The sequence below is a fragment of the Leuciscus leuciscus genome (genome assembly GCF_965113295.1).
Source record: "Leuciscus leuciscus genome assembly, chromosome: 15".
In the NCBI taxonomy this organism is placed as follows: Eukaryota; Metazoa; Chordata; class Actinopteri; order Cypriniformes; family Leuciscidae; genus Leuciscus; species Leuciscus leuciscus.
The window spans coordinates 8,948,796-8,976,194 of record NC_138739.1 but is presented as its reverse complement, the minus strand read 5'-3'; the positions used below and the strand labels follow the sequence as shown (position 1 = coordinate 8,976,194).

At 39.1% G+C, this 27,399-nt stretch overlaps 3 protein-coding genes across 13 annotated transcripts in view; 2 read left to right on the top strand and 1 right to left on the bottom strand.

Annotated features, from left to right (window-relative positions):
• Window positions 1-6,565, top strand: part of LOC309476032 (uncharacterized protein) — a 30,585-nt gene extending 24,020 nt beyond the window's left edge. For 5 of the 6 annotated variants that reach the window (XM_082139151.1, XM_082139145.1, XM_082139140.1 and 2 more), the window contains one exon: window positions 1,489-6,565. In XM_082139151.1, coding sequence (XP_081995277.1) covers window positions 1,489-1,655 — 167 coding nt within the window. In that variant the 3' untranslated portion in view covers window positions 1,656-6,565. The remainder of the gene's footprint in view (window positions 1-1,488) is intronic. The other variant, XR_014197909.1, reaches the window with a different exon arrangement.
• On the bottom strand, window positions 2,487-23,414 carry LOC309476172 (uncharacterized protein). 5 transcript variants are annotated; one of them, XM_082139412.1, is made up of 5 exons: window positions 23,321-23,414; window positions 14,184-14,224; window positions 8,432-8,752; window positions 8,051-8,353; window positions 2,487-7,963 (listed from the first exon to the last, which is right to left on the bottom strand). In XM_082139412.1, exons 3-5 carry the CDS (start codon window positions 8,706-8,708, stop codon window positions 7,797-7,799), a joined length of 747 nt encoding a protein of 248 aa, XP_081995538.1. In that variant the 5' UTR covers window positions 8,709-8,752; window positions 14,184-14,224; window positions 23,321-23,414; the 3' UTR covers window positions 2,487-7,796. The 5 variants fall into 5 exon arrangements, with proteins under 5 accessions (XP_081995538.1, XP_081995535.1, XP_081995537.1 ...); XM_082139409.1 differs by lacking the exon at window positions 14,184-14,224 and having other exon boundaries at window positions 23,321-23,408; XM_082139411.1 differs by lacking the exon at window positions 23,321-23,414 and having other exon boundaries at window positions 14,184-14,398.
• On the top strand, window positions 13,475-21,632 carry LOC309476085 (SLAM family member 5-like). Of its 2 annotated transcripts, none has more exons than XM_082139247.1 (5): window positions 13,475-13,841; window positions 14,405-14,737; window positions 17,087-17,377; window positions 17,580-17,702; window positions 20,453-21,632. In XM_082139247.1, exons 1-5 carry the CDS (start codon window positions 13,796-13,798, stop codon window positions 20,785-20,787), a joined length of 1,128 nt encoding a protein of 375 aa, XP_081995373.1. In that variant the 5' UTR covers window positions 13,475-13,795; the 3' UTR covers window positions 20,788-21,632. The 2 variants fall into 2 exon arrangements, with proteins under 2 accessions (XP_081995373.1, XP_081995372.1); XM_082139246.1 differs by having other exon boundaries at window positions 17,556-17,702.
• Window positions 23,415-27,399: the final 3,985 nt, after the last annotated feature.

Sequence of the window (27,399 nt, the reverse complement as noted above, 5' to 3'; positions counted from 1 at the left end):
AGATTGATACATACTCAGGTCAGATGCGTCTTTTGATTTGTGCCATTTCCTCTCCGCTGCCCTGAGTTCGGTCCGGTGTTCCCGAAGAACCTCAGATAACCAGGGGTTAGAGGGAGTAGTGCGTGCTGGCCTGGAGGAGAGAGGGCAGATAATGTCTAGAGAAGAGATTAGAGTGGAGCATAAGGTGTCCGTTGCGGTATTCACATCCAGAGATGAGAATTGTGAGGGTGGGGGGAGAGAGGATGACACGGCAGAGGAGAGATGGGAGGGGGAAAGTGAGCGCAGGTTTCGTCTGAAAGTGACTGGTGGTGGGGGTGGGGGTGCAGGGGTAGAGAGTTGTAGACTGAAAGTAATGAGGAAATGATCTGAAACGTGGAGAGGTGTCACCAGGATGTTTTCTGTGGTGCAGTTGCGTGTGTAAACCAGGTCCAGTTGGTTGCCTGATTTGTGAGTAGCTGTGGTGATAAGTCGTTTGAGATCGAAGGAGTCTAGGAGAGAGGTGAAGTCTGTTGCATGTGGCTTTTCGAGATGAATGTTGAAGTCACCGAAGACTAGAAGTGGGGTGCCGTCCTCAGGGAAAGTGGACAGCAGCACATCCAGCTCATCTACAAAGTTACCCAGCTGACCTGGGGGGCGATAAATGACTACAATATGGATTTTAATGGGAGTTGTAAGTGTAATAGCATGATATTCAAATGAGTTGTTGTTGCATAGAGAAGAGAGCGTGGAGTATTTGCAATTGTTAGAAACGAGAAGCCCTGTACCCCCACCTCTCCCAGACTGGCGAGGGGAGTGGGAGAAGGAGAAATTGCTAGAGAGAGCAGCAGGGGTTGCTGAGTCTTCTGGACGAATCCAGGTCTCAGTCAGCCCCAAGATACTAAGAGTAGAATGAGATGCAAAGGCTGGAATGAAGTCAGCTTTATTGACTGCTGACTGACAATTCCATAGACCCACGGAAAGAGAGAGAGGAGTATGTGAGGATGTGAGGATGGGACGCAGATTGGCAATATTGCGCTGTCTATTGAATTTTCTATGCACTAATAATAGTGTTTTTAACATCTTATATTCTTAGTTTTTTCTCCTAATAAATAGTAAAAGGACCACTTGTGTTACTGTGTGTAGAATAAATGAGAACACAAGTTTTTATGTAGCTTTAACTCATCAAAATAAGTTAAGCAATTTTCATATTTTTTTATGTTACACGAGCTTCATCTATTTTTTGAAGTCAGTTAAATGTAATTTATGTTGAAATTACTTAAACATTCAAGTTGATTGTACATAAAAAATAAAAAAAATCAGCAACTTTTTTACAGTGTATAATTGCGATCAGGTAACGATAGTGTAAATCTGTGTTTGAAATCAAGAGTCACATGATAGATCTTTTCTTATGACATCCATTTTAACATGAATATTTAATTTGCTATACAGTGCAGTTTAACTCTACGGCTTTCTCTCTTTTTACCTTCTGTGTTTCTTTGTTTTCTACAGCTGCCACACAAATATGTGGGGATGATCTAACTGAGACAATGTTTTCGTTGACACCAGAAGAGGACCCCAACAACACTAGTACATATACTGTGCAGCTGACGGACACTTTATCCAGTGAGGATAAGGAGGAGTCAGGTGGGGATGACAATGCCAGTCGGCAGATGTAGTCTATATGGATTTACCACTTTTTTAATGGTTAAGAAGTTATTCATTATGTGCAGGTAATGTGACCGTATGCAAAAACAGGTGCTTGTTATGTGTTGATAACTATATTTGATGAGAATATTTAGCTAAATATAGTGCTAAAGACATGCTTTTAAAGGGATAGTTCACTTTGAAATGAAATTTTGGTATGTTTTAGCTTACCTTAAGGGCATCCAAGATGTAGGTGTCTTTTTTTCCGCAGTAGTTTCAATTTTGATATTTTTAGGTCAAACCGTTCTTGTCTGTCAGTCATATAATGCAGGTCTATGGTCACTATCTAAAAGAGCATGCACAGAGAAGTCCAAATTAAACAATTAAGTAAGTACACATTAATGGCCTAAGACACGAAACAAGCGGTTTGTGTGAGAAAACGAACAGTATTTATGTTGTAATAACAGAACAGTATTTCCGGCGCTTGCGCAGACTAAGCCAGAACGTGCGCACATGTCACACACTAGGAAGCGCGCATGCTCTCAGATCACTTGGACGTGGCTGTGTACAAGAGGTAAAAACGATATAAATACTGTTCATTTTCTCACACAAACCGCTCGTTTCGTGTCTTAGGCCATCAATGTGTACTTACGATGGGAAATTGTTTCATTTGGACTTCACTGTAATCACTCTTTGAGATAGTGACCATAGACCTGCATTATATGACTGACAGACAAGAACGGTTTGACCTAAAAATAAAAAAATTTAAACTACCGCGGAAACAAAGACACCTACATCTTGGATGCCCTTGAGGTAAGCTAAAACATACCAAAATTGAATTTCAAAGTGAACTATCCCTTTAATACACTAACATTTTCATTATGCTAATCTCTGTACCAAAATCACTCAACATGACAGTCTCAAAACAGTTATGAAACTTGTATTGTATACATAAACAGTATAAAGGTTTTTTGCATTTCATATAATACATTGAGAGTGAGATATTGCCATTAACGTTTGTGTAAATATTTGTGACCATATTGAGTTTTTATATTCAGGCCAGTGTTTATATACATACTGTGATATTTGAGATATTCTTTGTAAATTTACTGCGAAAACATGCACTCCGTATTATGAAATATAAAATACATTTTATCGACTAATAAAACTTTATTGTAAAAAATGGCAATTAAAAATTTTATTTTATTTTTGTTTAAAATGCTAATATTCTTGCTTGGGCTTAGTTTAAGGGCTAGTTCACCCAAAAATGAAAATTCTGTCAGTAATTACTCACCCTCATGTTGTTCGAACCCCGTAAGACTTTCGTTCATATTCAGAACACAAATTAAGATTTTTTTTGATGAAAATCTGGGTTGTACCAGGACGTCAGAACGTAGACTCATTATTGGCTGACGCTGGTCATATGTGTGATGCGTGTGATGCTGGCCAATTGTGAGCCTACATTCTGACGAACAACCTAGAAGCACTGCACTGTTACACTACGTGAACTCACTCAGAGGAACACACAGAAGAAAATGAAGAGTTGAATAAAGTCGTTATTTCTGGGGGGGTTTTTGCACACAAAAAGTATTCTCGACGCTTGATGATCTTAAAGCTGCAGTCCGTAGGTTTTTTGGGTTAAAAATTATCCAAAATATATTTTTGAGCAAGTACATAACCAGCCAGTGTTCACTGTTCAAAACTCTCTGCTTGCCTTAGCTCGATTCAAAACGGTAAGCTTGTAATAATGTTTTTAACTCTAGTGGTACTGGTGGATTTCCGCGGGAAATTCGAGCATGTCTTTGCGTCATTACGTCACATCTGCCCACATAAAGAAGAGTCTCGGCTAGTAGACTATGAGTGTGAGGATGTTGGAGGTGGAGATTTATAGCCTTTTCTCACAGCACTTGATATAATTAAACTTATTAATTTGATGGCAGATCCAGAAAGGTTCAAACGACCATCACCAGTGACAACTGGAGATTCACCCAGTGTAAAATGCAAAAGACAAAAGACTTCGGAGAAAAAAAGAGACGGCACGTGTGAAAACAAGGACAAATATCGGAAGGGCATTAAATTTTGTTTCGCAATGCTGATGTTGTTAACATTAACAATTTGAGACCAAGGCATAATTTGCACGGTTTGACGTGATATGATAAGCAATCATTAAATTTAATCTGCGCAATTTACTGTAATGCTTACTTATTACTTACTTGTTCAGATTACATTTTATGATGTTTTATTAACAAGGTTCGGGAGGAACACGTTCTAATGATCAAGCAATCAAGTTATTCTAACCAGCTGTCATCAATCAGTAATCAACAGGTCCACTCAATCAGCATGAGTTAAACCTATAAATAAACGCAGTCGACTCACCCATATTCCTCGACAGTTTTCAGCATCCCTCCACCACCCCATCTCCTCACACTTGCTTGGTTATCTTCCTAAACCAGAGACGGGGGGAGTACTCTGGGTTCGGGCCCAATTTCCGAACTCGGAGCCCTCCCCCCGGACAGCACGCCAAATACGCATAACCATTTACTCTCTGATCATTCGTAAGTGTGAACTCGTGAACCAGTGAAAATCTTTATGTTGGTCATACTTCCAAAAAGTATAATGTGTGATTGCAAATGCCAGTATCCACACCGGCGCGGCGACTGACAGCTGCACATTCTCCTCAAAACATTGGACTTGTGCAACCGTGCTGTGCCGTGCCGAGGCACAACTCACGTAAAGTTGATTATTCCGCTGCAATTGCAGATTTCTAACAGAGATGGCGACAAACTACGGACTGCGGGTGCTTCTCAATTCTTATTTGTGCATCCTCGTTTCCTTTCCTCGCTTCCTTTCCTCGCGTCTCAGCTCCTCCCCCTGTAGGATGCGAGTAAAGCTGCAAGGAAAAGACGCGAGGACAGAGGGATCGAATGAAAGCTTTTTTATACATTGGAATACTTCATCACTCGAGCGTCACTTCACAGCGTCATCAGCAGCGCTCAAAGGATCTGCCCTTATGTTGTTGAAGTTTGTTTATTTAAGAAATTCATAATAAATATTAAAAGCAAGATACCCTGTTGAAATATGCAAGATGTGTGGTTTATTTAAACTGCAAAGGTAAAGTATAAATTAAAATTATTGTGACCAATGTGAAGGGGGAGGAGAATTTATACGTGCGTCACGTTTTAGTCGATAAAACTCTTCCACATAGGATACACCTGTGTATCCTCGCTCATGACTCCTCAGGAAGCCTCCTAACTCCTCGATCCTCGACTCCTCGCGGTGCAATTAGAGAATTGAGATGTCCTTCAAGATGGCTGAGCTCGATCGGTTTCCGGGTCATAGGATGGAGGACGGAGGAGACGAGGAGGGATATTGAGAAGCACCCTGAAGCTTTAAGGTTGAGCCACTGTAGTCACTTGGACTGTTTTAACAATGTCTTTACTAACTTTTCTGGGCCGGGAGATATCGATTACAAAGAAGCCTATGGAGGAGTGAGCCAGCTCTCAGATTTCATCAAAAATATCTTAATTTGTGTTCTGAAGATGAAAGAAAGTCTTACGGGGTTGGAACAACATGAGGGAGAGTAATTACTGACAGAATTTTCATTTTTGGGTGAACTAACCCTTTAAGAAAACATATTCTATTAAGTCTTGCAAAAATATATTAGAAAAACAAAAACAAACAAAAAATTTAATTATGGGTGATTTATAAGTACAGTCCACATTCAGAATGGCTAATGTTGACTGGACTAATAAACACAAATCCAGCCAATATTTGATAGTATCAAGACCACACTCACACCCCAAATGGTCTTATCTAGTTATTAAAAGCATTCATTTTCAAAAATGAATATTCAAAATGGGTATGTACTTTACATTATAGAACAAAACGTCAAAGTATTGTCAAGTTATGTTTACCACAGACATTATTATATTATATTTTATATTATATTATATTATATTATATTATATTATATTATATTATATTATATTATATCATACCACATGGATCTAAGTCCATTTTTGGGTTTACACTTTTTCTTTTCAATTTTAAATAGGTCTAACGTTTACAGGAGCTTGTTTAGTCAATAAACGTGTTTAAAGGGATACTCCACCGTTTTTTCATATTAAACTATGTTATTCCCTGAACTAAAACGAGTTGATACATACCTCTCTCGTCTCAATGCGTGCACTAAATCGCTGTCTTGCGGCGAAACTTTGTTAGCACTTAGCTTAGTCCAGTTCATTCAATATGGGCCAAGCAGAGAAGCTACCAAACATCTCCACGTTTTCCCTATTTAAATACAGTTACTCGCGTAGTGTAACTCGACCTAGGACGGTGACACAAAACAAAACGTTGCGCTTTTCTAAGCGTGTAAAATGGATAACTATATTGTATGGCGGAATACCATAGCAAGTGCTTGGAAGCACTTCGACTTCGGCGCAGTAATATCTTCACTAGAGGGAGCGGGGGCCGGTGAGAGGATTTTTCACGAGTGAAGATATTACTGCGCCGAAGTCGAAGTGCTTCCAAGCACTTGCTATGGTATTCCGCCATACAATATAGTTATCCATTTTACACGCTTAGAAAAGCGCAACGTTTTGTTTTGTGTCACCGTCCTAGGTCGAGTTACACTACGCGAGTAACTGTATTTAAATAGGGAAAACGTGGAGATGTTTGGTAGCTTCTCTGCTTGGCCCATATTAAATGAACTGGACTAAGCTAAGTGCTAACAAAGTTTCGCCGCAAGACAGCGAATTTAGTGCACGCACTGAGACGAGAGAGGTATGTATCAACTCGTTTTAGTTAAGGGAATAACATAGTTTAATATGAAAAAACTGTGAAGTATCCCTTTAAAATGAATTTTGCAGTTGTATTGCAAATGTAGTTTGTCAACTGGAGCACAGTATGATTGTTATGAAATAAAGGCTAATGTGTGTTTTCATTTGTGTGTGTTTTATGTGATTGATAGACACCAGTTAATAATTTTGTGAACCTCAGTATAAAATGAATTATAATGAATATAATAACTAATTTTGGAGCAATTTCTGGTTATGATTCCCAAATAATAAATTTTGATTAAAACATTTTTGTGTTGAACACAAAATAATTTTTTTTGAAGAATGTTGGTAACCAGATTTCCCCCATTGACTTCAATAGTATGTGTTTTTTTTTCCTACTATGGTAGTCAGTGGGGTCCATCAACTGTCTGGTTATCAAAAGAATTTCCCTTACTATCTATTCTTTATTATGAAGGTACACAGACATCAGTTGTGAGTTTTTTAGCTGAATGAGGACATCCCGTTTTCTAGATATAATTTACTTGGCACTTCTTTGATCCATAACATGAGCTTGTTAACTGTTAAAAGAATGCTTGGTTATTTCTTGTAATTTGGCATCATTTCATCTGTGGTTTAATTTAGCATCACTGAAAGCTTTTTGAGTTTGAGTTATTGGTTGATTTATTTATTTTGCTCATGAAAATGCTTGTTGTGAATTTAAGGTAAAATTGAACTTATTAAATGATCCGCAGCACATTCTTACATAATATTATCAAAGAAAATTAATTAATAAATATTACTCCCAAAGTCACCAGAACTGAATGCTTTGGTGTTTTTGCACACACACACCAAAAAAAAAAAAAAAAACCCAGAGTGCCCGAGACATTTTAAGGTACTTTATTAAAATGTATGTGGGGCGCCAGTGATGATCAAACGCCCCTGACTCAAACAAAGGTGTGCAATGTGCACCAAAAGTTCAAAAGTTTAACACATCGAAGCTCAACTGAGAAAACTTTCTGAACACTGTGGGTAACAACATTAAAGAGACAATGTCCTGACACTAAAGGGCAGGTTCTTCAGAAGTCACAAGTTTGCAAAACAAAAAACTTCCTGCCAACACTTACATGCTGACAGGCCACAGAAACAGGTCTGCTACCTACATTACCAGACCACAAAAACACAAGATGTTTAGTAAGCACAGCGTAGATACAAGAACAGACCAATTTTTGGTAGAAACGGACGTTAAGTTATAATATGAGAGTTTTAGAGAATTTTAAAACTCCCAATATTATGCTAAAATAAACACAAACATTTTGTATTTCACTCTAGTTTTGTAAAAGTGTGTCAGAATAATAATAAAAAAAATGTATTCCTGATATTATTTTAAAATTTCGGTTATAGTTGGCTAAATCTGTTTGAGATTGATTTCTGAGCTCTTCTTTTCTGTTCAGCTCTTCTGGATGTGATGTCATAAACCAGAATAGCAATAGTAGCCACGCCCACCAGAGCAGAGAGGACCAATTGGATCACAGCTTTATTAGAATCACAACAGCAGACACATTCTGAAGGGAAAAAAAGAACAGAAAATATCAATATATAAAATTATTAGATAGTATTCTGCTGATGTTGAAGTGATGGTTTGATGCTACCTGAACATGTGTGACAGAGTGTGTTGATGTCCAGATGTGTGGTCTGGTTGCTGATGGGATTGTTCAGCACACAGCTGTAGTTGTTTTTATCCTGATATTCCACCTCCAGAGGTAGAGAGAGACTGATGCTGAGATCAGACGCACTGATGCTGGACAATACACTGATTCCTTTGTACCAGGAGAGAGTCGCATGACTCACATTCAACACTGAACACAGCAGCAAACATTTGGACACCGATGATTCTGATGATGAAGAAGGATTTTGAGGACAGTAACTAGCGATGGCAGGAATAGGAAGACGAGCTGTAAAACATGGAAAAAATATTAATAAAGGGTCTCTAGAAATAAATTTTTAGAGAACCTCTACCTATAAGTACTCACCAATGACAGTAACATTGAAAGTTTTCTTTGAAACTTTATGTCCAATCAACTGTACTTTATAAAACCCAGAGTCTGTGGTTCTGATGTTTGTGATGGTCAGAGATCCAGTCTGATGATCCAGCTTCAGTCTGTCTCTGAATCTGTCATTATTTTCAGAGATGACTTGGGAGGATATGTTGAGTTTAGCGATGCAGTCGTCTCCGCACATCCACATTATCAGATCGTCCTCTCGTATTTTATTCACACCAGTCTGTAGGTTGAGAGAATCTCCCTCCATCACAGACACCGACTCGATTTCATCTGCCTCAACACCAAACACACCTGAAACATACAAGGGCACGTTCTCAATCACAGACTAAAGTACTGAAGTAACTTTCTGTAGGATCATTAGTTTCAGTTAAAATTGCTATACTATTATTACAAGTAATTCCATTTTTATGGAAGCTTCTTTTAGCCACAGAATAAAACAAAAATAAAAAGTGAATTGGGACTTTATGTTTTGCGATTATGACTTTATTTCTTGCAAGTGTGAGTTTATATCTAGTAATTCCGATGTAAAACTGGTCAAAACTCATCCAAATGCAGTTTTATTTAAGCAAACAACAATCCAAGGACAAGGAGCAGAAACCAGGAATCCCAGGAGCAGAACTGAGGACACCAAGGACACATCCAACAATGAACAAGATCTGACCAAGAACACAGGAAAAACTGGGGTTTATATACACACAAGGGGTGATAAAACTACAAACTGACTACAAAATGGCACTAGAAACAGAAACCCGGGAAAAAAGACAGGCAGAATACAACCTAAAAGTTCAAATAACAGAAACACAAGGTACACACAACATGTAACAGAGACCCCCTTTAAGGAGCAGATTTCAGATGCTCCATGACCAAACACAAAAACACAAGAGGGTGGTGGAGCGGGGGCAGACCAGGGGAAGGGATAGCAAGCCAGGCCCATGTGATGGAAATAGGCCTGGAGACTGATGCAGAGCTAGCCAAGTGGAGAGTCAAGGCGAAGCTGGCAGTTCAGGGAACTTGGATGGAGCAGGTGACCAGGGTGGAATCGGCGGAGCTGAAGCCTCGGCAGAGCCGATGTAACAGAGAGAGAGAGCCCAGAGAGTTTAGTGATTGCCTCCTTGGCCATGACATGACGCAGCCGCCGAGAAGTGTGTGAAGGCCACACACACACAAGATGGTGGTAGCTATCAAAGGCAGAACAGGTGCGAGTGGTAGGACCTCCAGGGCCACTGGACTTGGAAGCATCAGACTTGGAAGTGTTGAGACCACTAGACTTGGAAGCGCTAAGACCACCGGACTTGGAAGTGCTGAGACCACCGGACTTGAAAGCCCTGAGACCATAGGACTTGTAAGCGCTAAGATCACCAGACTTGGAAGCGCTGAGACCACAGGACTTGTAAGCGCTGAGACCGCAGGACTTGTGAGCGCTGAGACCACCGGACTTGTGAGCGCTGAGACCACTGGACTTGTAAGCGCTGAGACCACTGGACTTGTAAGCGCTGAGACCACTGGACTTGTAAGCGCTAAGACCACTGGACTTGGAAGTGCTGAGACCACAGGACTTGGAAGCGCTGAGACCGCAGGACTTGGAAGCGCTGAGACCACCGGACTTGTAAGCGCTGAGACCGCAGGACTTGTAAGCGCTGAGACCACTGGACTTGGAAGCGCTGAGACCACTGGACTTGTAAGCGCTGAGACCGCAGGACTTGTAAGCGCTGAGACCACCGGACTTGGAAGCGCTGAGACCACTGGACTTGGAAGCGCTGAGACCACTGGACTTGGAAGCGCTGAGACCGCAGGACTTGGAAGCGCTGAGACCACCGGACTTGGAAGCGCTGAGACAACCGGACTTGTAAGCACTGAGACCACTGGACTTGGAAGCGCTGTGACCACTGGACTTGGAAGCGCTGAGACAACCGGACTTGGAAGCGCTGAGACAACCGGACTTGTAAGCACTGAGACCACTGGATTTGGAAGCGCTGTGACCACTGGACTTGGAAGCGCTGAGACAACCGGACTTGGAAGCGCTGAGACAACCAGACTTGGAAACGCTAAGACCACCGGACTTGGAAGCGCTAAGACCACTGGACTTGGAAGCGCTGAGACCGCAGGACTTGGAAGCGCTGAGACCACTGGACTTGGAAGCGCTGAGACCACCGGACTTGGAAGCGCTGAGACCACTGGACTTGGAAGCGCTAAGACCACTGGACTTGGAAGCGCTGAGACCGCAGGACTTGGAAGTGCTGAGACCACTTGACTTGGGACCGCAGGACTTGGAAGAGTTTAGACCGTTGGACTTGGGACACTGGGCTTGGAAGCGCAGAGGCTGCCGGGCTTGGGAGAGGGCTTGTAAGTTTGTAAGTAAGGGGCTCACTTAGCCCAAAATAAATAAAAAAATATCTTGAAAGCAGTTTCCCACTCAGTTCATACAGTTAGTCAGTGCACAAAACTGAACTGTATATTCCTCTATAGAGTCCTTACCTTGCCAGGGATACAGAAGTTTCTCTGCTGGATCCATTGTGATTTATTCGGAGAGTAGAATCCAAATACAGTTTTGTTTAAGCAAACAACAATCCAAGCACAAGGAGCAGAAACCAGGAATTACAGAAGCAGAACTGAGGACACCAACGACACATCCAACAACAGAAAAGATCCGACTAAGAACACAGAAACACTGGGGTTACACACACACAAGGGGTGATAGATAAACAAGACACACTTGGGAACAGTCAGGGAACGAATAAACAAGAAAACTACAAACTGACTACAAAATGGCACTAGAAACAGAAAACAGGAAAGAACCGGTATACAACCTAAAATACAGAGAACATATAATATCCGGGTTTATAACTTGCAATTTAGATATAAAGTCAGAATTCTGATAAATAAAGTCAGAATTGCCTATTTTTTTCCTGTGGCAGAAACAAGCTTCCATGAATTTGACACTAATTTAAAAGTTAAAAGATTTGAATTCAAGTCATTGGGATCTTACGGAAAGAGAAAATACAAAGCAGCATTACACAAAGGAAGCAAAATGGAACTGGTGTTTTAAAGTGTGTAGTTAGGAAGATGTTATAAATGGAAAGTTTAATAAAAAATATATTTATTTTCCCTGAAGGCAGTGCTTTAAGTGGGGAAAAAAGTGCTGGTACTCTCGCTTTGACTCTGATTGGCAACTAAGAAGGTACGCTAAAGTTTAAAATCTAGAAGTGCTGATACTGCGTACCGGTGCGTACCGGCCCACTTCAAGCACTGTCTCAAATCTCAAATGCAAATAAAGTCTCAAATACACAAATACTGTAAATCACTGCACTGTTTTCAAACTTCCTCAGTAATACCACAGATTGATAGATTGTCATTTAGGACAAAGCTAGAACTACAACCAAAAGCAAGAGCATCTCTAAAAATAACTAAAGTGTTAATTTACATTCAGAAATAACAGTTTGATAACTTAAAGGGAATGTTTTTAGAGCATATATTTATTAGCTGTGACTGTGACGTAGCTGAAGACCTTTAGACAAATGTTGTAAGGAAATATACACCTTTTAGTAATTTTCGACAGTAGGCCTTTAACACCATTACAAAACTGCATGAAGTGAAAAGCTAAAAATACATTTTAACTTACCATCGAGACGCCAGAAGCACAAACAAAAGAAAACAAACCCGTGAAGCATTTTTATCAGCAGTTGGCTGTCCATTCTGAGAAAACATCACTTGAGATGAAACCAAGTGTGAATTCACCCCCCCTTCCCCCCTCTACACTTTTCCACCTCCCTCCCCGTGCTCATGCACTGACTGTGATTGTGTTTGTTCTACTTGCATATGTTTAACTTATTCTAGTACTTATTACGAATCTAACTGGTGGTAGAAAATATTATTTTTATTAGTTATGACATGCAACCATGTTACAGTGTATATGTAAAAATTGCTGATATTTCCTATTAAAAAAGATATTCCCAATAATACCATTACTAGCGTGTAAAGTGCAATTTCTCATAATTTGTTTGTATATTAAATAGTAAATGATCATTGTTAAATGGTGCTGGCAATTAATTTTAAAAAGCCTATTATTGTTGATGGATTCACTACTTTGTTTAACAATCAACCTGTATTGAGTAACAGGAAAACAGTCTGTTATGATAATGTTAGCAGGACAGGAAAAAGCCCTTTAACCACATGAGACATAAGCACATGCACAACTTATTTGTCCACTCAACAGAACTAGACCTACATATCTTTGTAGATCTTAAGAAATCAGACCACAGCAAGTTTCAGTTTGACTCAGTTTGAAATTGAGCTGGTGGTGACAGTGCATTGAAAAGGTCTTCTGTTGGTCTGCTGTAACCTAATCGAATGTGTAGAAAATAAAAACTTAAACCAACTAATACATTTACATTTACATTTATTCATTTAGCTGACGCTTTTATCCAAAGCAACTTACAATTGCTATATATGTCAGAGGTTGCACGCCTCTGGAGCAACTAGGGGTTAAGTGTCTTGCTCAGGGACACATTGGTGTCTCACAGTGGATTCAAACCCGGGTCTCTCACACCAAAGGCATGTGTCTTATCCATTGCACCCCATTGCACATTATCCTCAAGTGGTCATTAGGTTGAACTGCAGATTAAAACACACATAGATCACAGGATGAGCGCCCTCTGTCGGCCAATGTATTTACTGCGAAGCTCATCCCTGCTTAGCATTCCATACATTTACTTGAACACGTTAATAAATATTTCAGGATGTGGAAAAGCGGCACCTTCCACGAGGACTCACTAATATTGTCTTTTACATGTTGAACAATAACATTATTGACTACAAGCTTACGTAGCCTACGTTTGGTTTTCCTCAGTTACGTTGACAGAGACTTTTAGTAAAATACTTTAGTATTTTAAGTTCACGTGATTACAGTATTTTAAGTTCACGTGATTACACGCATTAACACGGACGAGAGAAAATTCTGTAAAACTAGCAACAATTAAAGTTCTTTTTTGAGTGAGAATAAATGCGTCACGTTCGAGTTGTCATGTGAGCCGACATCCTTCATTCCGATCTGAGGAACTTCCTGACATTTACTTCCCAACTTTTCCTCGCAGTCACGCAGATTTACTAGTTTACCAGCGATGATCAAGAATTTAATTCACCAATGAAGTCTATCTGTTGTTGCTATGTTAGATATCGGCTAATTCGATAGAAAATTATGTTAATCGTCGCTGTCAGCGTACGTTTAAGAAACGGAGCGCTAACCTGAAGGATAAACAACCGAGAACGCACCTGAGCCGATGAACAAATACACTACATCTTTATTTTAAACCATATTTCACTCTGATCTACATCGGTATGATGATGATCTGTGTTTTATTTATCTGCCTTTTACTCTTTAAAGGTGAGTACAGAATTTAAAAACCTCAGAGACTTTCGCTTTCATTTTGAGATCTATTTTTCCATTTTTGAAATATACTTTAATTACTTGGCTACTTAATTTAACTACCGTAATTAAACTAGGTGGTTTAACTGTCCCCAGGCAACAAGTCTCATTAAAATGCTGATGTTGGCATAACCATTATTATTGTTTCTTTAAACCTTTGTTCTTTATTATTGTTTCTTTAAACCGGATTTTTTTTTTTTTTACCTGTAAAGAATGAATAGCTGAAATAGAACAATTAGGCAAATAAAACTTTAAGGAATAGTTCACAAATGAATGAAAATTCGGTCATGATTTACTCACCCTAATGAGCTTCCAATCACTGTATATGACCATAACATTTTCTGTGGAAAACAAACGAAGATGTTAGCAGAACATCCATGTTGTTCTTTTTCATTCATGGCTTTGAGGGTGAGTAAATCATGGGATCATTTTCATTTTTGGGTGAACTATCCCTTAAAGTCTCAGGAATTTGTTTAGACACAAATGATCTCCATTTGAGAAACTGTTTGTTTGTTCTTCAGGTGTGTTTGGTGTTGATCCAGTGAGGTCAGTGTTGGAGGGAGATTCAGTCACTCTACATGCAGGTCCTACTGAAACACAGAGGATTGATCTGATACTGTGGACGTTTGGACCTGACAGCACTCGTATAGCTCAGATCAACAAAATGATCAATAAGCTCTCATTATACAATGATGCTCTTGATGGGATATTCAGAGACAGACTGAAGTTAGATGATCAGACTGGAGATCTCACAATCACAAACATCACAACTGAACATGATGGACTTTATGAATTACAGATCTTTGGCGAAAAAGAGGTCCTACCCAAAAAATTCAGTATTATGGTTTATTATGGTGAGTAGTTAAAATATAGTTTGCATTCGGTTTGACTTCATTGCAGTATTGTTCCATACTGGACATATTGTCAGTATGTCAAGTCAGCAGTAAAACTGAGAAGTTACCTTGGTAACTTGTCCACTGAGCCCATCATTCAATTATCCTAAATGCAATCTGAACCTACAGTATTTGGTTTCTATTGTAAAGGGTAAAATGAGACCCGAGTCACAGCCCCGGTATATGTTGGTTAATTTGAGACAAGCAACCTAAAGAGACAGAGATAGTGTAAATCACTTAAAACCATGGAGGCCCATTTCTGCCACATAAGAAAAAATATCTGCTTTGGGACATTAAAAAGTCATAATGACGTGGTTAAAAAGTCAAGTCAAAGTTAATAAAAAGTTTAGAATTTCAGGTTATGAATCAAATAAGTGAATTTTGGTTTAACTCACTGCATGCCAAAAACTCCCTTAATTGCTACATTATTCTTCTCATTGAATATCTTGTTTCAGTCAAAAATGCGTCACATGATTGGAGTAAAACGTGTTTGCCAATAATGTCAAATTTCACAGTCGTGACTCTTCCCTTGATTTCCCCTTTCTGCAGTAGTCTGATTATTAGAACGTGTATTTTTTTATATATATGAAATAAGTTTTTCTAAACTACAGTGAGGAGAACAAGTATTTGATACACGGCCGATTTTGCAGGTTTTCCCACTTACACTCTACACTCACATGTAGAAATCTGTTATTTTTTATCAAAGGTACTCTTCAACTGTGAGTGACAGAATCTAAAACCATAATCCAGAAAATCACATTGTATGATTTTTAAGTAATTAATTTGATTGCATGACATAAGTATTTGATACATCAGAAAAGCAGAACTTCATATTTGGTACAGAAACCTTTGCTTGCAGTTACAGAGATCATACGTTTCCTGTAGTTCTTGACCAGGTTTGCACACACTGCAGCAGGGATTTTGGCCCACTCCTCCATACAGACCTTCTCCAGATCCTTAAGGTTTCGGGGCTGTTGCTGGACAATACGGACTTTCAGCTCCCTCCAAAAATGTTCTATTGGGTTCAGGTCTGGAGACTGGCTAGGCCACTCCAGGACCTTGAGATGCTTCTTACGGAACCACTCCTTAGTTGCCCTGGCTGTGTGTTTCGGGTCGTTGTCATGCTGGAAGACCTAGCCACGACCCATCTTCAATGCTCTTACGGAGGGAAGGAGGTTGTTGGCCAAGATCTTGTGATACATGGCCCCATCCATCCTCCCCTCAATACGGTGCAGTCGTCCTGTCCCCTTTGCAGAAAAGCATCCCCAAAGAATGATGTTTCCACCTCCATGCTTCACGGTTGGGATGGTGTTCTTGGGGTTGTACTCATCCTTCTTCTTCCTCCAAACACGGCGAGTGGAGTTTAGACCAAAAAGCTCTATTTTTGTCTCATCAGACCTCATGACCTTCTCCCATTCCTCCTCTGGACCATCCAGATGGTCATTGGCAAACTTCAGACGGGCCTGGACATGCGCTGGCTTGAGCAGGGGGACTTTGCGTGCGCTGCAGGATTTTAATCCATGACGGCGTAGTGTGTTACTAATGGTTTTCTTTGAGACTGTGGTCCCAGCTCTCTTCAGGTCATTGACCAGGTCCTGCCATGTAGTTCTGGGCTGATCACCTTCCTAATGATCATTGATGCCCCACGAGGTGAGATCTTGCATGGTGCCCCAGGCCGAGGGAGATTGACCGTCATCTTGAACTTCTTCAATTTTCTAATAATTGCGCCAACAGTTGTTGCCTTCTCACCAAGCTGCTTGCCTATTGTCCTGTAGCCCATCCCAGCCTCGTGCGGGTCTACAATTTTATCCCTGATGTCCTTACACAGCTCTCTGGTCTTGGCCATTGTGGAGAGGTTGGAGTCTGTTTGATTGAGTGTGTGGACAGGTGTCTTTTATACAGATAACGAGTTCAAACAGATGCAGTTAATACAGGTAATGAGTGGAGAACAGGAGGGCTTCTTAAACAAAAACTAACAGGTCTGTGAGAGCCGGAATTCTTACTGGTTGGTAGGTGATCAAGTACTTATGTCATGCAATAAAAAGCAAATTAATTATTTAAAAATCATACAATGTGATTTTCTGGATTTTTGTTTTAGATTCTGTCTCTCACAGTTGAAGTGTACCTATGATAAAAATGACAGACCTCTACATGCTTTGTAAGTAGGAAAACCTGCAAAATCGGCAGTGTATCAAATACTTGTTCTCCCCACTGTATTTCATTAAGGTGCCTCTATTTAGATAAATATTTATATAAAGGTTGATTCACCTATATATGATCATTGTCTGTTTATTCTCTCGTGTTTTCTAGCTCATCTGCCTGTTCCTGTCATCGTCAGTAATTCTTCACACTGTTCTTCATCATCATCATCATGTTCATTGGTGTGTTCATCAATGGTGAATGTGAGTCATGTGACTCTCTCCTGGTACAAAGGAATCAGTGTATTGTCCAGCATCAGTGCGTCTGATCTCAGCATCAGTCTCTCTCTACCTCTGGAGGTGGAATATCAGGATAAAAACACCTACAGCTGTGTGCTGAACAATCCCATCAGCAACCAGACCACACATCTGGACATCAACACACTCTGTCACACATGTGCAGGTACGGCAGCACTGATTTGTTCTGCTCCACATTATTGATACCTCTCAACTTAATCTCCAGTTCTCAGGTTTCCCATAAATACAGCATCAGCATTTTTAGTAATCTGACCCATTTCAGATCTCATTTATTGGATATAGTCACACGTTTTGTGTGTTAACTCTGATCTACTGTTTTACAGTGGACGAGTCGACGATCAAAACAGAAAGAGGTTTATCGTTCAGTCATATAGTGGTGATCTGTGTTTTTGTTGGAGTAATTGTTTTAGCCGTGGCTGCTGTTGGAATATTCATCACCCGCAGGAAATATAGAAATACTGATCATATGGGTAAGTATGATCTACACTTAGATAATAGAAAATGTGAGCTTTATTGTGAAAAGAGTATATATCTAGTTCAGTTAAGTCATGGGCGATTTCGAAACACTGATTCATGAAGCTTCGAAACCTTTACCAAACTTTTGTTTTGAATCAATGGATTGGAGCGTGTATCAGACTGTCAAATTCACTTGATTTCAGTAAACGAGGCTTCGTTACAACATAACTTTTTAAAAATGTTTTGAAATTTCAATGATTCACCGCTGTGAGGCGTTGATCTCTGTGAAATCATGCAGACTCAATGAGATTGCCCGCTAGTGGCGAACCATTGAACATGTGATTTTTACCCGATCTCTGATCAGTTTTATAGATGTTTAATGGGACATTTGTATTTTTAAAGGAATAATACTAGTTAATAGTCTCTTATTGGCCTGTTTAGCTGAACCATCCATGGAACAAATAAAACAACCCATAAAAATGTATAAAATTTATAAAACTTAATATTTAATGGTATTTGATGCAGTTATTTTTTTTCAATAAAACATTTGCAATGGGTTTGTAAAAAGCTGTTTTTATGCATGTTTAGCCTGAGTTTTTGTTGCATTTCCACTGTTCTGACCAGTAAGGGTCCCCAGCATGTGGTATTTTGAACGCTTCGAAATTCGAATCATTTTGCAAAGCATTTTGATGAATTGGTTCGAAGCTTTGAAAAGCTTTGGTTCTCCCATCACTAGTTCAGTCATGAAACTCTAGAGGGCGCAGGCTTTACATTCAATCGACAAGCATCACATCATTACCAGTGATGCGCGGGTCAATGTATAAACAACCCGCACCCGACCGACGTTTTCAACTAACCCGCCCGCAACTCGGGCCGCAAAAAAAAAAGAAGAAAATATTGTACCCGACCCGCTTCCTGACCCGCATTTTTTTAAAGTAGCCTAGTAAATGCATAGCAAGAAGTACACATGACAAAGCCAGCACTTTGGTCATCATCTTTCATTATTTCGGCAAATGTCTCCCACATTTTGCTCTTTCTGTTTTTTGTATTTGCGGAGCTTCCACTCCCCAGTCTTCACCTTTTCTCTTGCCGCCTCCATCTCTACCTGCAGACTGAGCTCGTGCCTTCGCGCCAGTTATTCAGCCAATAAAGTGTAGCAGGCCTATGTATTTCATAGAAAATTGCATGTGAGCGGAGTGGAGCGGGAGCGAGCGGGCGGATCTTGGACAGAACGCAGAGCGGCATTTTTAAAAGGATGGAGCGTCGCCCTATTTCCCGCTCCAATTTCGCTCCGCGCACACCACGATTCTGAAGCATGCTCAGCCTGACTCAGTTGATGACTGCAAGATGGATTCTATTTTCAGTCAAAACTCGGCTCAATAATGGAGTTCAAAAAGTAGGCTACTTCAAAAAGGAAAATAAGAAGTCATACAGGTAGGCTACACTATAATATAAAACTAACTATAATGTGGTAGAAGAAAACGAATGTGGAGACATCGTTTCAGTCAGTAAAGATTCATTTTGGAATCTAAAAAGACACATCTCTCGAAAACATGCAGTGTGCTATCTGAACGCTGGGAAGAAAGCAAAAGGTTAGCAAATTGAATGGCCTACGGTAACTTGTAACAAAGTGTAAATTAAATATAGCGTAATATTCAAACAATTGATACAAGCCCATTTCAATTTTAATCCTGCGCGCTGCGCAAAAGTTCAGTTATAAGAACGTTGGCCTAATAGTTAATTTAGCCAACTTTTAAAACGTTTATGTATATTTTTTTATATTTTTGTTTATATAAATTGTATTTATATTATTAGGCCCATTTATTCGTTTTATTTTACAGCAGTTTGTGTACAATGGATATAAGCCCATTTAAATTTTAATCGTGCGCGTTGCGCAAAAGTTAACTTATCAAAATTCTGGCCTAATAGTAAATTTATTTAAAAGAAATGTATGTAGGCTATATTTTTGTTTATATAATTGTTATTTATATTATTAGGCCCATTTATTCGTTAAATTTTACAGGACTTTGTGTAGGCTATATTCCTTATAGCCTAGGCCTAATTTGAAATAAAACATTTCTATTTGAAAAATGTTGTTGTTGCTCATTAGTTCTTTAGGAGGTAAGGCTGTGGTCTAAGTTAACAGTGATGTCATGTAGATTTTTTTTCCTTTTTTGGAGCGAGCGGGGGGCGATTTTGGTGGAGCGCGGAGCAAACTGCGTTGAGCGCTGAGCGATAATGAGCGGAGCGGCCTGATGTAGCTTTGAGCGGGGGAGCGGAGGGGTGGACAGTTCCGTGAGCGATGAGCGGAGATTCTCACCGCTCCACTCCGCTCATATGTTCTCTAGTACTATATAAATTACAAAGGTTTAATTGGCATCTTTATTTCAAACGACCCGACCGACCGCGACCCGAATATCATTAAAAATATTTTTGGATGACTCGTAACCGCGGGTAACCGCGGGTGACCGCAGGCACCCGCTCATTTCGGATCAACCCGCGCATCACTGATCATTACCACATGGCACAAGATGATTGGCCCCTGTGCTGAACCTGCAGCCAATGAGATTGCTTGCTTAACATTTAAATATTATGGCTCAGTGTTTGCTGTAGGGTAGCCCTGCATTGGTTCCTCTGAAACCCTCCACCTTCCCAGCAGCAGCAGCAGCAGCAGCAGCATATCTTAGCAGTGTGTATCTGAGTCTATTCGGTTATTAAACACCACTACAATGTTTAATCTCTACCTCCATTCCCGTTTGTTCAGCAGAGAAAGTTGAACTGAAGACCGTGTCAGTGACTGTGGGAGAGTCCGTCACTCTAAACATTGGCATCACTGAAATACAAAGCTGTGATGTGTTACAGTGGATGTTTGGAGAATCAGGCACAGATCTCACAAATCCTTTTAAAGTCATCGCCAGACTGAATGAACTGAACAATAGCGGTTGTCGCGATCATGATGACCGAGTTCACCTGGATCGCAAAACTGGATATCTCACAATCAGTGACATCAGACCTACAGACTTTGGAGTTTATAAACTAAATATCACCAGGAATGGGAGAAGTATGATCTCCAAGATATTTATTGTCCAAGGTGAGTAGCTCAAATCTGTCAGTGTAATAAAGTTATATCAAATAATAAATTTTGCCCTCTTGTATATTTTAGGCATATTTAAGTATTTGTCATTGTAACATCAACACTTTTTGACACTATCTTACAAATTCCTCAGAAAGAGAAGATGTGCCAGAGGAGACAAACTCACTGTTGAAGGATGGACAGATCTCTGAAAGCTCTTGTCTATAGCGAGCCTTCAAGTCTATCACCCTGTAAAATGTGTTTGAAATGATTCTGCATGCCTGTGAAAAATGACAATAATGACAAAGGGTTTCTTCTGACTCCACACTAACATTTGTTTTTTTCTTATTTTAAGGTTGATGGAACGTGTTCCCATTAACCGTGATCTTGTCTGTTATGCAGATATTAATGGCATGTATTTTTCATGTCTGTTACATTATATAGTTAGTTTAACTGTTTTGATCAAAACAGGTGTTTGAACGTTTTCTGTCCTCTAGTGGACAACCAAGGCCGTCCCAAATGGCACACTTCATGTGTACTTTCGTGTGCGTGTGTCCATTAAGTCCATGAGACCGTAGGGTGTCCCATTTGTCATTTTAGGTTTGAGAATGGTGTTCATAAGCACCCCCTTTCCGGTCGTTGTATTACGAAAATGTGGACTCGCAAGTGTTTAGGGTGCCATTTGGGACAGGGCCCAATATGTTGGGATTGTGGGTTTCATTACAGTTTTATAATGTGAAAGAGAGACTGCAATTTTTTTGTCTGAAACTAATTTAAGCCTCATTAAATACCAAACATGGATTTGTTTTTATAACTTTTTTCATATTAATAAAAAAAAAACCTGTCCTGAATAATGGTGTTATGTCTCATTAATTGTCTTGGTAAGTATAATCAGCCCGATCTCACGGGAAAACGTACAAATTCTACGAGGTGGCTAATTCGTACGAATTCATATGACCTCACTCGTACGAATTCGTACGATTTTTGCAAAATCGTACATATTTTACGAATTGCCCAATTCGTAAATCCCATCACGTGGGTTTAGACCCATCACGTGGGTTTAGACAAATCGTACAAATTCGTACGAGTGAGGTCGTACGAATTCGTACGATTTAGCCATCTTTTTATCATTCGTACGAATTCGTACGAATTGGTCGTGAGATAGTGTTGGTATAATGTATATTTTCATACTTATACAATTTGCAGTGAAATTACTCATTTTACGTTAAAATGATAAGGCTGCATTTTTGTGTTGAAGTCATTAGACACTTACACTTTCACACCCATTCACTGCGTCATTTTTACGAAACGCAGATTCATTATGTTTTCCCAGCAGTGAAATGATCAAGAACAGTCTTAGCATTAATAAAAGTTTTTTTTCTTTTTTTTATGGACGCTTGTTTCAGCCACAGAATAAATAAAAATACAAATTAATTATGACTATTTCTTGCAATTCCAAGGTTATATCTTGCAATTCCAATGTAAAACTGGTGAAACTCATAGATGGACAAGATAAACAAGACACACTTGGGAACAGCCAGGCAACTAATAAACAAGAAAACTACAAACTGACTACAAAATGGCACTAGAAACAGAAAAAAAAAAAGAAAAAAAATCCAAGTAACAGAAACACATGATACACAAAACGCTGAACATGCAACATCCTGGCTTATAACTTGTAAGTCTGACTTTTTTCCTTGAATTCCAAGTTTAGATATAAAGTCAGAATTCTAATAGCCTAAATAAAGTCAGAATTGCCTATTTTTTTCCTGTGGCAGAAACAAGCTTCCATGAATTTGACAATAATCTAAAAGTTAAAAGATTTGAATTCAAGTCATTGGGATCTTACGGAAAGAGAAAATACAAAGCAGCATTACACAAAGGAAGCAAAATGGAACTGATTAAAGTGTGATGGAAGATGTTATAAATGGAAAGTTTAATAAAAATGTATTTATTTTCATTAATGTCTGAAGGCAGTGCTTTAAGTGGGGAAAGTACTCTGACTGGCAAAGTACCGGTCTGTGACCCACCAAATTATGTGACCCTATAGGCACTGTAGTGACAGTAGGGTTGGGATTAGGATTGGGATCAAGTTGGATTAGTTCAGTACAGCGCCTAGGGTCACAGAATTCAGCACATCACTGACAAATGAGAATTGTACCGGTGCGTACCGGCCCACTTCGAGCACTGTCTCAAATCTCAAATGCAAATAAAGTCTCAAATACACACATACTGTAAATCACTGCACTGTTTTAAACTGCCTCAGTAATACCACAGATTGATAAGATTGTCATTTAGGACAAAGCTAGAACTATAACCAAAAGCAAGAGCATCTCTAAAAACAATAATTTACATTCAGAAATAACATTTTGATCACTTAAAGTGAATGTTTTTAGAGCATATATTTGTTAGCTGTGACTGTGACGTAGCTGAAGACCTTTAGACAAATGTTGTAAGGAAATATAAACCCTTTAGTAATTTCCGACGGTAGGCCTTTTACACCATTACACCATTACAAAACTGCATGAAGTGAAAAGCTAAAAACACATTTTAACTTACCATCGAGACGCCAGAAGCACAAACAAAAGAAAACAAACCCGTGAAGCATTTTTATCAGCAGTTGGCTGTCCGTTCTGAGGAAACTTCACTTGAGATGAAACCAAGTGTGAATTCCCCCGCCCCCCCGTTCTCATGCACTGTGATGGTGTTTGTACTTGCATATGTTTAACTTATTCTAGTACTTATTAGGTATTTAGATGTTGATAAAAAAATATATTTGTCTTGATTAGTTATGACAACCAACTACATAGCTGCCAACTCTCACGCATTCACCGTGAGACTCACGCAATTGACACTCTTCACACGCGCTCACGCCACACATCCATTTTCTCACGCACAGAAAAATCGCGAAGCAAAGAGGACACGGAGACCGACAGACTAGACAGAGCAGGTTACTTATGATATAAAAAAAATCTCAGCTCTCAGATTCTGTCACTTTTATTACGAAATTCAGACAATAAATACCGTTTTGGCGCTTGTAAATGTGACGCGACAGATCCCTAGCGGCACGTGATCATCTCTAGCTGATAGTAAATAACTTTAAACACGAATGAACACTGTTGAAAGATACAGTACAACTTACCGAAATGTATATTCCTCATACATAATATCGACCAATCAATCAAACAAAGGTGTCAATAAAACAGCTGGAGAACAATCATGTCACATAACATTTACCTCAGGAAAGCCATTTAATGACCATAATATAGGCTATAGCACGTTAGTTGCCTAGAAAAAAAGAGCTATAGAGAGTATTTGGCTAAATATGTGTACTATATTGCATATTTATTATATTTTTACTTATATCATTAAATAAAGTTGTTATTATAATAAAAAAAACGCATTATATTTCATTTGTGTTATTTTTTAACCTTAAATAATACTGCCAGCTGATAGGGCTCTCTGTATGTTTACAGCATTAGGTGAGTTGTTTTTTTCTTGAGAAAAATGAATGCCTATCTTGTGTAGCCTACCTAATATTTATCCAAATGAGTCAATATTAAATCAAATCACAATAACTGAATTGAATTGAAATAATAAAAAAGCGTAGCTTACCAGAAATTGAACCATGTAAACATTGTAACATGTTGTCGCTAAACCTAATAAAATTCAGTTTAGTTACTAAAATGTTTTGACAATCACAATACACTTATTGTGATGCAATAATTTTTTTTATTGAAAAAAAAATAAAAAACATAAATCTTGTTTATGTCAACATAATCTTGTCAACATAAACCCCCCCCCCCCCCCCCCCCCCCCCAAAACATAAATCTCACTCCAAGCAAAACTCAAAAGTTGGCAGCTATGCAACTATGTTACAGTGTAAATGTCAAACATGCTGATATTTCTATAGAAAGAAGAGACATTTCCCAATATTTTACATAATAAACTGTGACTAAAGTGCAAGTTCTCCTAATGGTTACATGTGTTTGTATAATAGTAAATGATCATTGGTAAATGGTGCTGATAATTTAAATAGCCTATTATTGTTGATGTATTCACTACTTTAACAGTTAACCTGTATTGTGTAACAGGAAAACAGTCTGATGTTAATGTAATCAGGACAGGAAGAAGCCCTTCAACCACACAGGACATTCAATAGACACATGCACAACATATTTGTCCACTCAACATAACAAAACCACTTATCTCTTTGTTGATCAAAATAAATGAGACCACGGCAGGTTTCAATTTGACTCGCAGGTCACTAAAACACACACAGGTCTAAACCAAAACTGCAGATCCTATTTGTGTTGTTATTAGGCCTATAGCTACCATCAACAAATTCCAAAATAAGACCTTATTTTTTATTGGAACATGTCAGTTTGATTTGGGGTCAATTTGATTTCATTGTGCTGTAGCTGCTGTAACACAGTCTCACCCCAAAACGTCACATACTGACGGGTCTTGACCATACGGCAACATACGACGAAAAGGGTACCCCTTTAACGTCCATGTGTGACGATTCGGGTTATGGGTAGGTTTAGGTATGCGTTAGGGTACCGCTAGGAGGCGCTGCTGGTGCGCTTATGTCTTCGTCTCATATGGACGTTATAGGGGTACCCAGAGCCATAGAGAGAGAGAGTTGCGACACTCCCATAGACCTCCGTTGTAAATAATGGCGGCGCTTTTAACCTCCTACTTCCGGGATATGAAGATCGGAATAGTTCCAAACACTGTCATTTGGGCGTTGGACCCCATTCACTTACATTGCTGCGCGTCGAGTTGTTCCAGAGTTAAGTTGCCGAAATATCGACCTCTTTTGAATTGTCAACTGTCTATATTGTATCAGAGGCCCTTTGCGATGCTTATACTGGTCTTCATTTGTACATGCACAGCGTAATTATTTATATTTTATGTTGGTTGTTTCAACCAATTTTCAAGCACTGCCTGCTAGCTAACGTTAGCTAGCTAACGTTAGTTAGCTAGCGCGACTTCGTCAGCTAAGAGTTCGGTAATGAATCGCTACCACCTTTATAGCAACTTTTATTTAATTTAATTTTTTGGGATATACTAACTTTTCATTATGTTATTATTGTCTTGAGTGAAGCGGCTTGTGAGAACAATGCTGGACCTTTAGGATTGTTATGGCCATCACCAGTCCTGTCTGTTTCATGGATCACCTGCCCCTGGTTTTTGTTTTTCTTGTTCACACACACAAGCACACATTTTTGTTGTCTGTCATTGTTTAATAAAAAAATATTTTATTTGAAAACCTTCATTTGTATCAGCCATGCTTAAATTCGTTTTTAATCTGTTATAGTTTTGATAATGTGTATGGCCTTAATCTCAAAATAATATTCTTAGTCTTAACATGATCATGTTTCACGTTGTGGTCCTGGGGGGTGGCCACTTTCATCAGAAGAAGTGAGCTAGCTTCTAAGCGAATTCTGAACGGACCGCCACGGCAGACCTCTTTGCGTGATCATGAAGGTAGGCTAATGGCTGAATCAAAATTTATAAGCAAAATCACGGGAATCAATAGCCTAATACAGCCCAGTTGTGCTAAAATAAATATCATGAGACGTCCATCATCAGATGAATGATATGGAAAAGTTAAGTTAGAGCCGCTAAAGCCAGTGCTACTACCCATGCGAACATGAACACTAAGCTTTTCCCTCCAAAAATATAGCTTAAAACTTATCTCCAAATGCAAAACTGACATTAACAAAATGCAATAACAGCTGAAAAAGTACTTGGGTGTGTGTTTTATTTTATATTTACCGTTCAATAATGCAATCGCTGCTGTCTGTCCCATAGAAGAACATGACAGCCAGCGTACGTTTTGGAACTATTGGGGCTTACATGAACCACGTGACAGCCATAGCGGCGACATCAAAGAGTGTCGCAACTCTCTCTCTCTATGGCTCTGGGGGTACCCTTTTCGTCGTATGTTGACGCATGGTCAAGACCCGTCAGTATATGACAAGAACAAGTCTTAGTAACGCCACTGTTTCCCCAAGTGGTCACCAGGTGGAACTGCAGGACAGTAAAATAAATAAATAAATAAATAAATAAATAAATAAATAAATGCCAGGAGAGTCCAAACTCGGACCTTGATTAGCTAGTTCAGGTGTGTTTAATTGGGGTTGGAGCTGAACGACTGGACACCCCTGGACAAATTATGACAAATATATTTCTATTGTACAGTAGAATATACTTTCAAATTAATAACAATAAAACAAAAAAAAAGGAAAAATCAAATAAGTTTTTCATTTTAAGCTAGTTTACCAATTTGAAAGAAGATATATATTAGATATATAAGGTAACATACCACAGTTTTACCATCGTAAACTTCACTATAATAATTATGTCTGCAGAAAAGTGCAGTTTCCCACAGTGAATTGAACTGGGCAAAAACAGCAAAACACTTTACAAATAAAGTGAAGAAAAAAATTAAACAGCTTGATTTATTCATAAAGTGAGTTCCAAACAGCTTATACATTTATTACATTTACATTTATTCATTTAGCAGACGCTTTTATCCAAAGCGACTTACAAATGAGAACAACAGAAGCAGTTAAACTAACAATAGGACAACAATATGCAGGTGCTATGACCCTTTCCAGTTCCCAAAA

What these genes read in the sequence shown, in the direction of transcription:
- LOC309476172 (XM_082139408.1), bottom strand. Translation starts at nt 12,153, where the DNA reads ATGGACAGCCAACTGCTGATAAAAATGCTTCACGGGTTTGTTTTCTTT. An exon ending in GTGCTTCTGGCGTCTCGATG is followed by an intron (nt 8,753 to 12,080) that starts GTAAGTTAAAAT and finishes TGTATGTTTCAG; the next exon opens with GTGTGTTTGGTGTTGAGGCA. An exon ending in TTTCAATGTTACTGTCATTG is followed by an intron (nt 8,354 to 8,431) that starts GTGAGTACTTAT and finishes CATGTTTTACAG; the next exon opens with CTCGTCTTCCTATTCCTGCC.
- LOC309476085 (XM_082139246.1), top strand. Translation starts at nt 13,796, where the DNA reads ATGATGATGATCTGTGTTTTATTTATCTGCCTTTTACTCTTTAAAG. An exon ending in CTGCCTTTTACTCTTTAAAG is followed by an intron (nt 13,842 to 14,404) that starts GTGAGTACAGAA and finishes TTTGTTCTTCAG; the next exon opens with GTGTGTTTGGTGTTGATCCA. An exon ending in TAGAAATACTGATCATATGG is followed by an intron (nt 17,703 to 20,452) that starts GTAAGTATGATC and finishes CCGTTTGTTCAG; the next exon opens with CAGAGAAAGTTGAACTGAAG.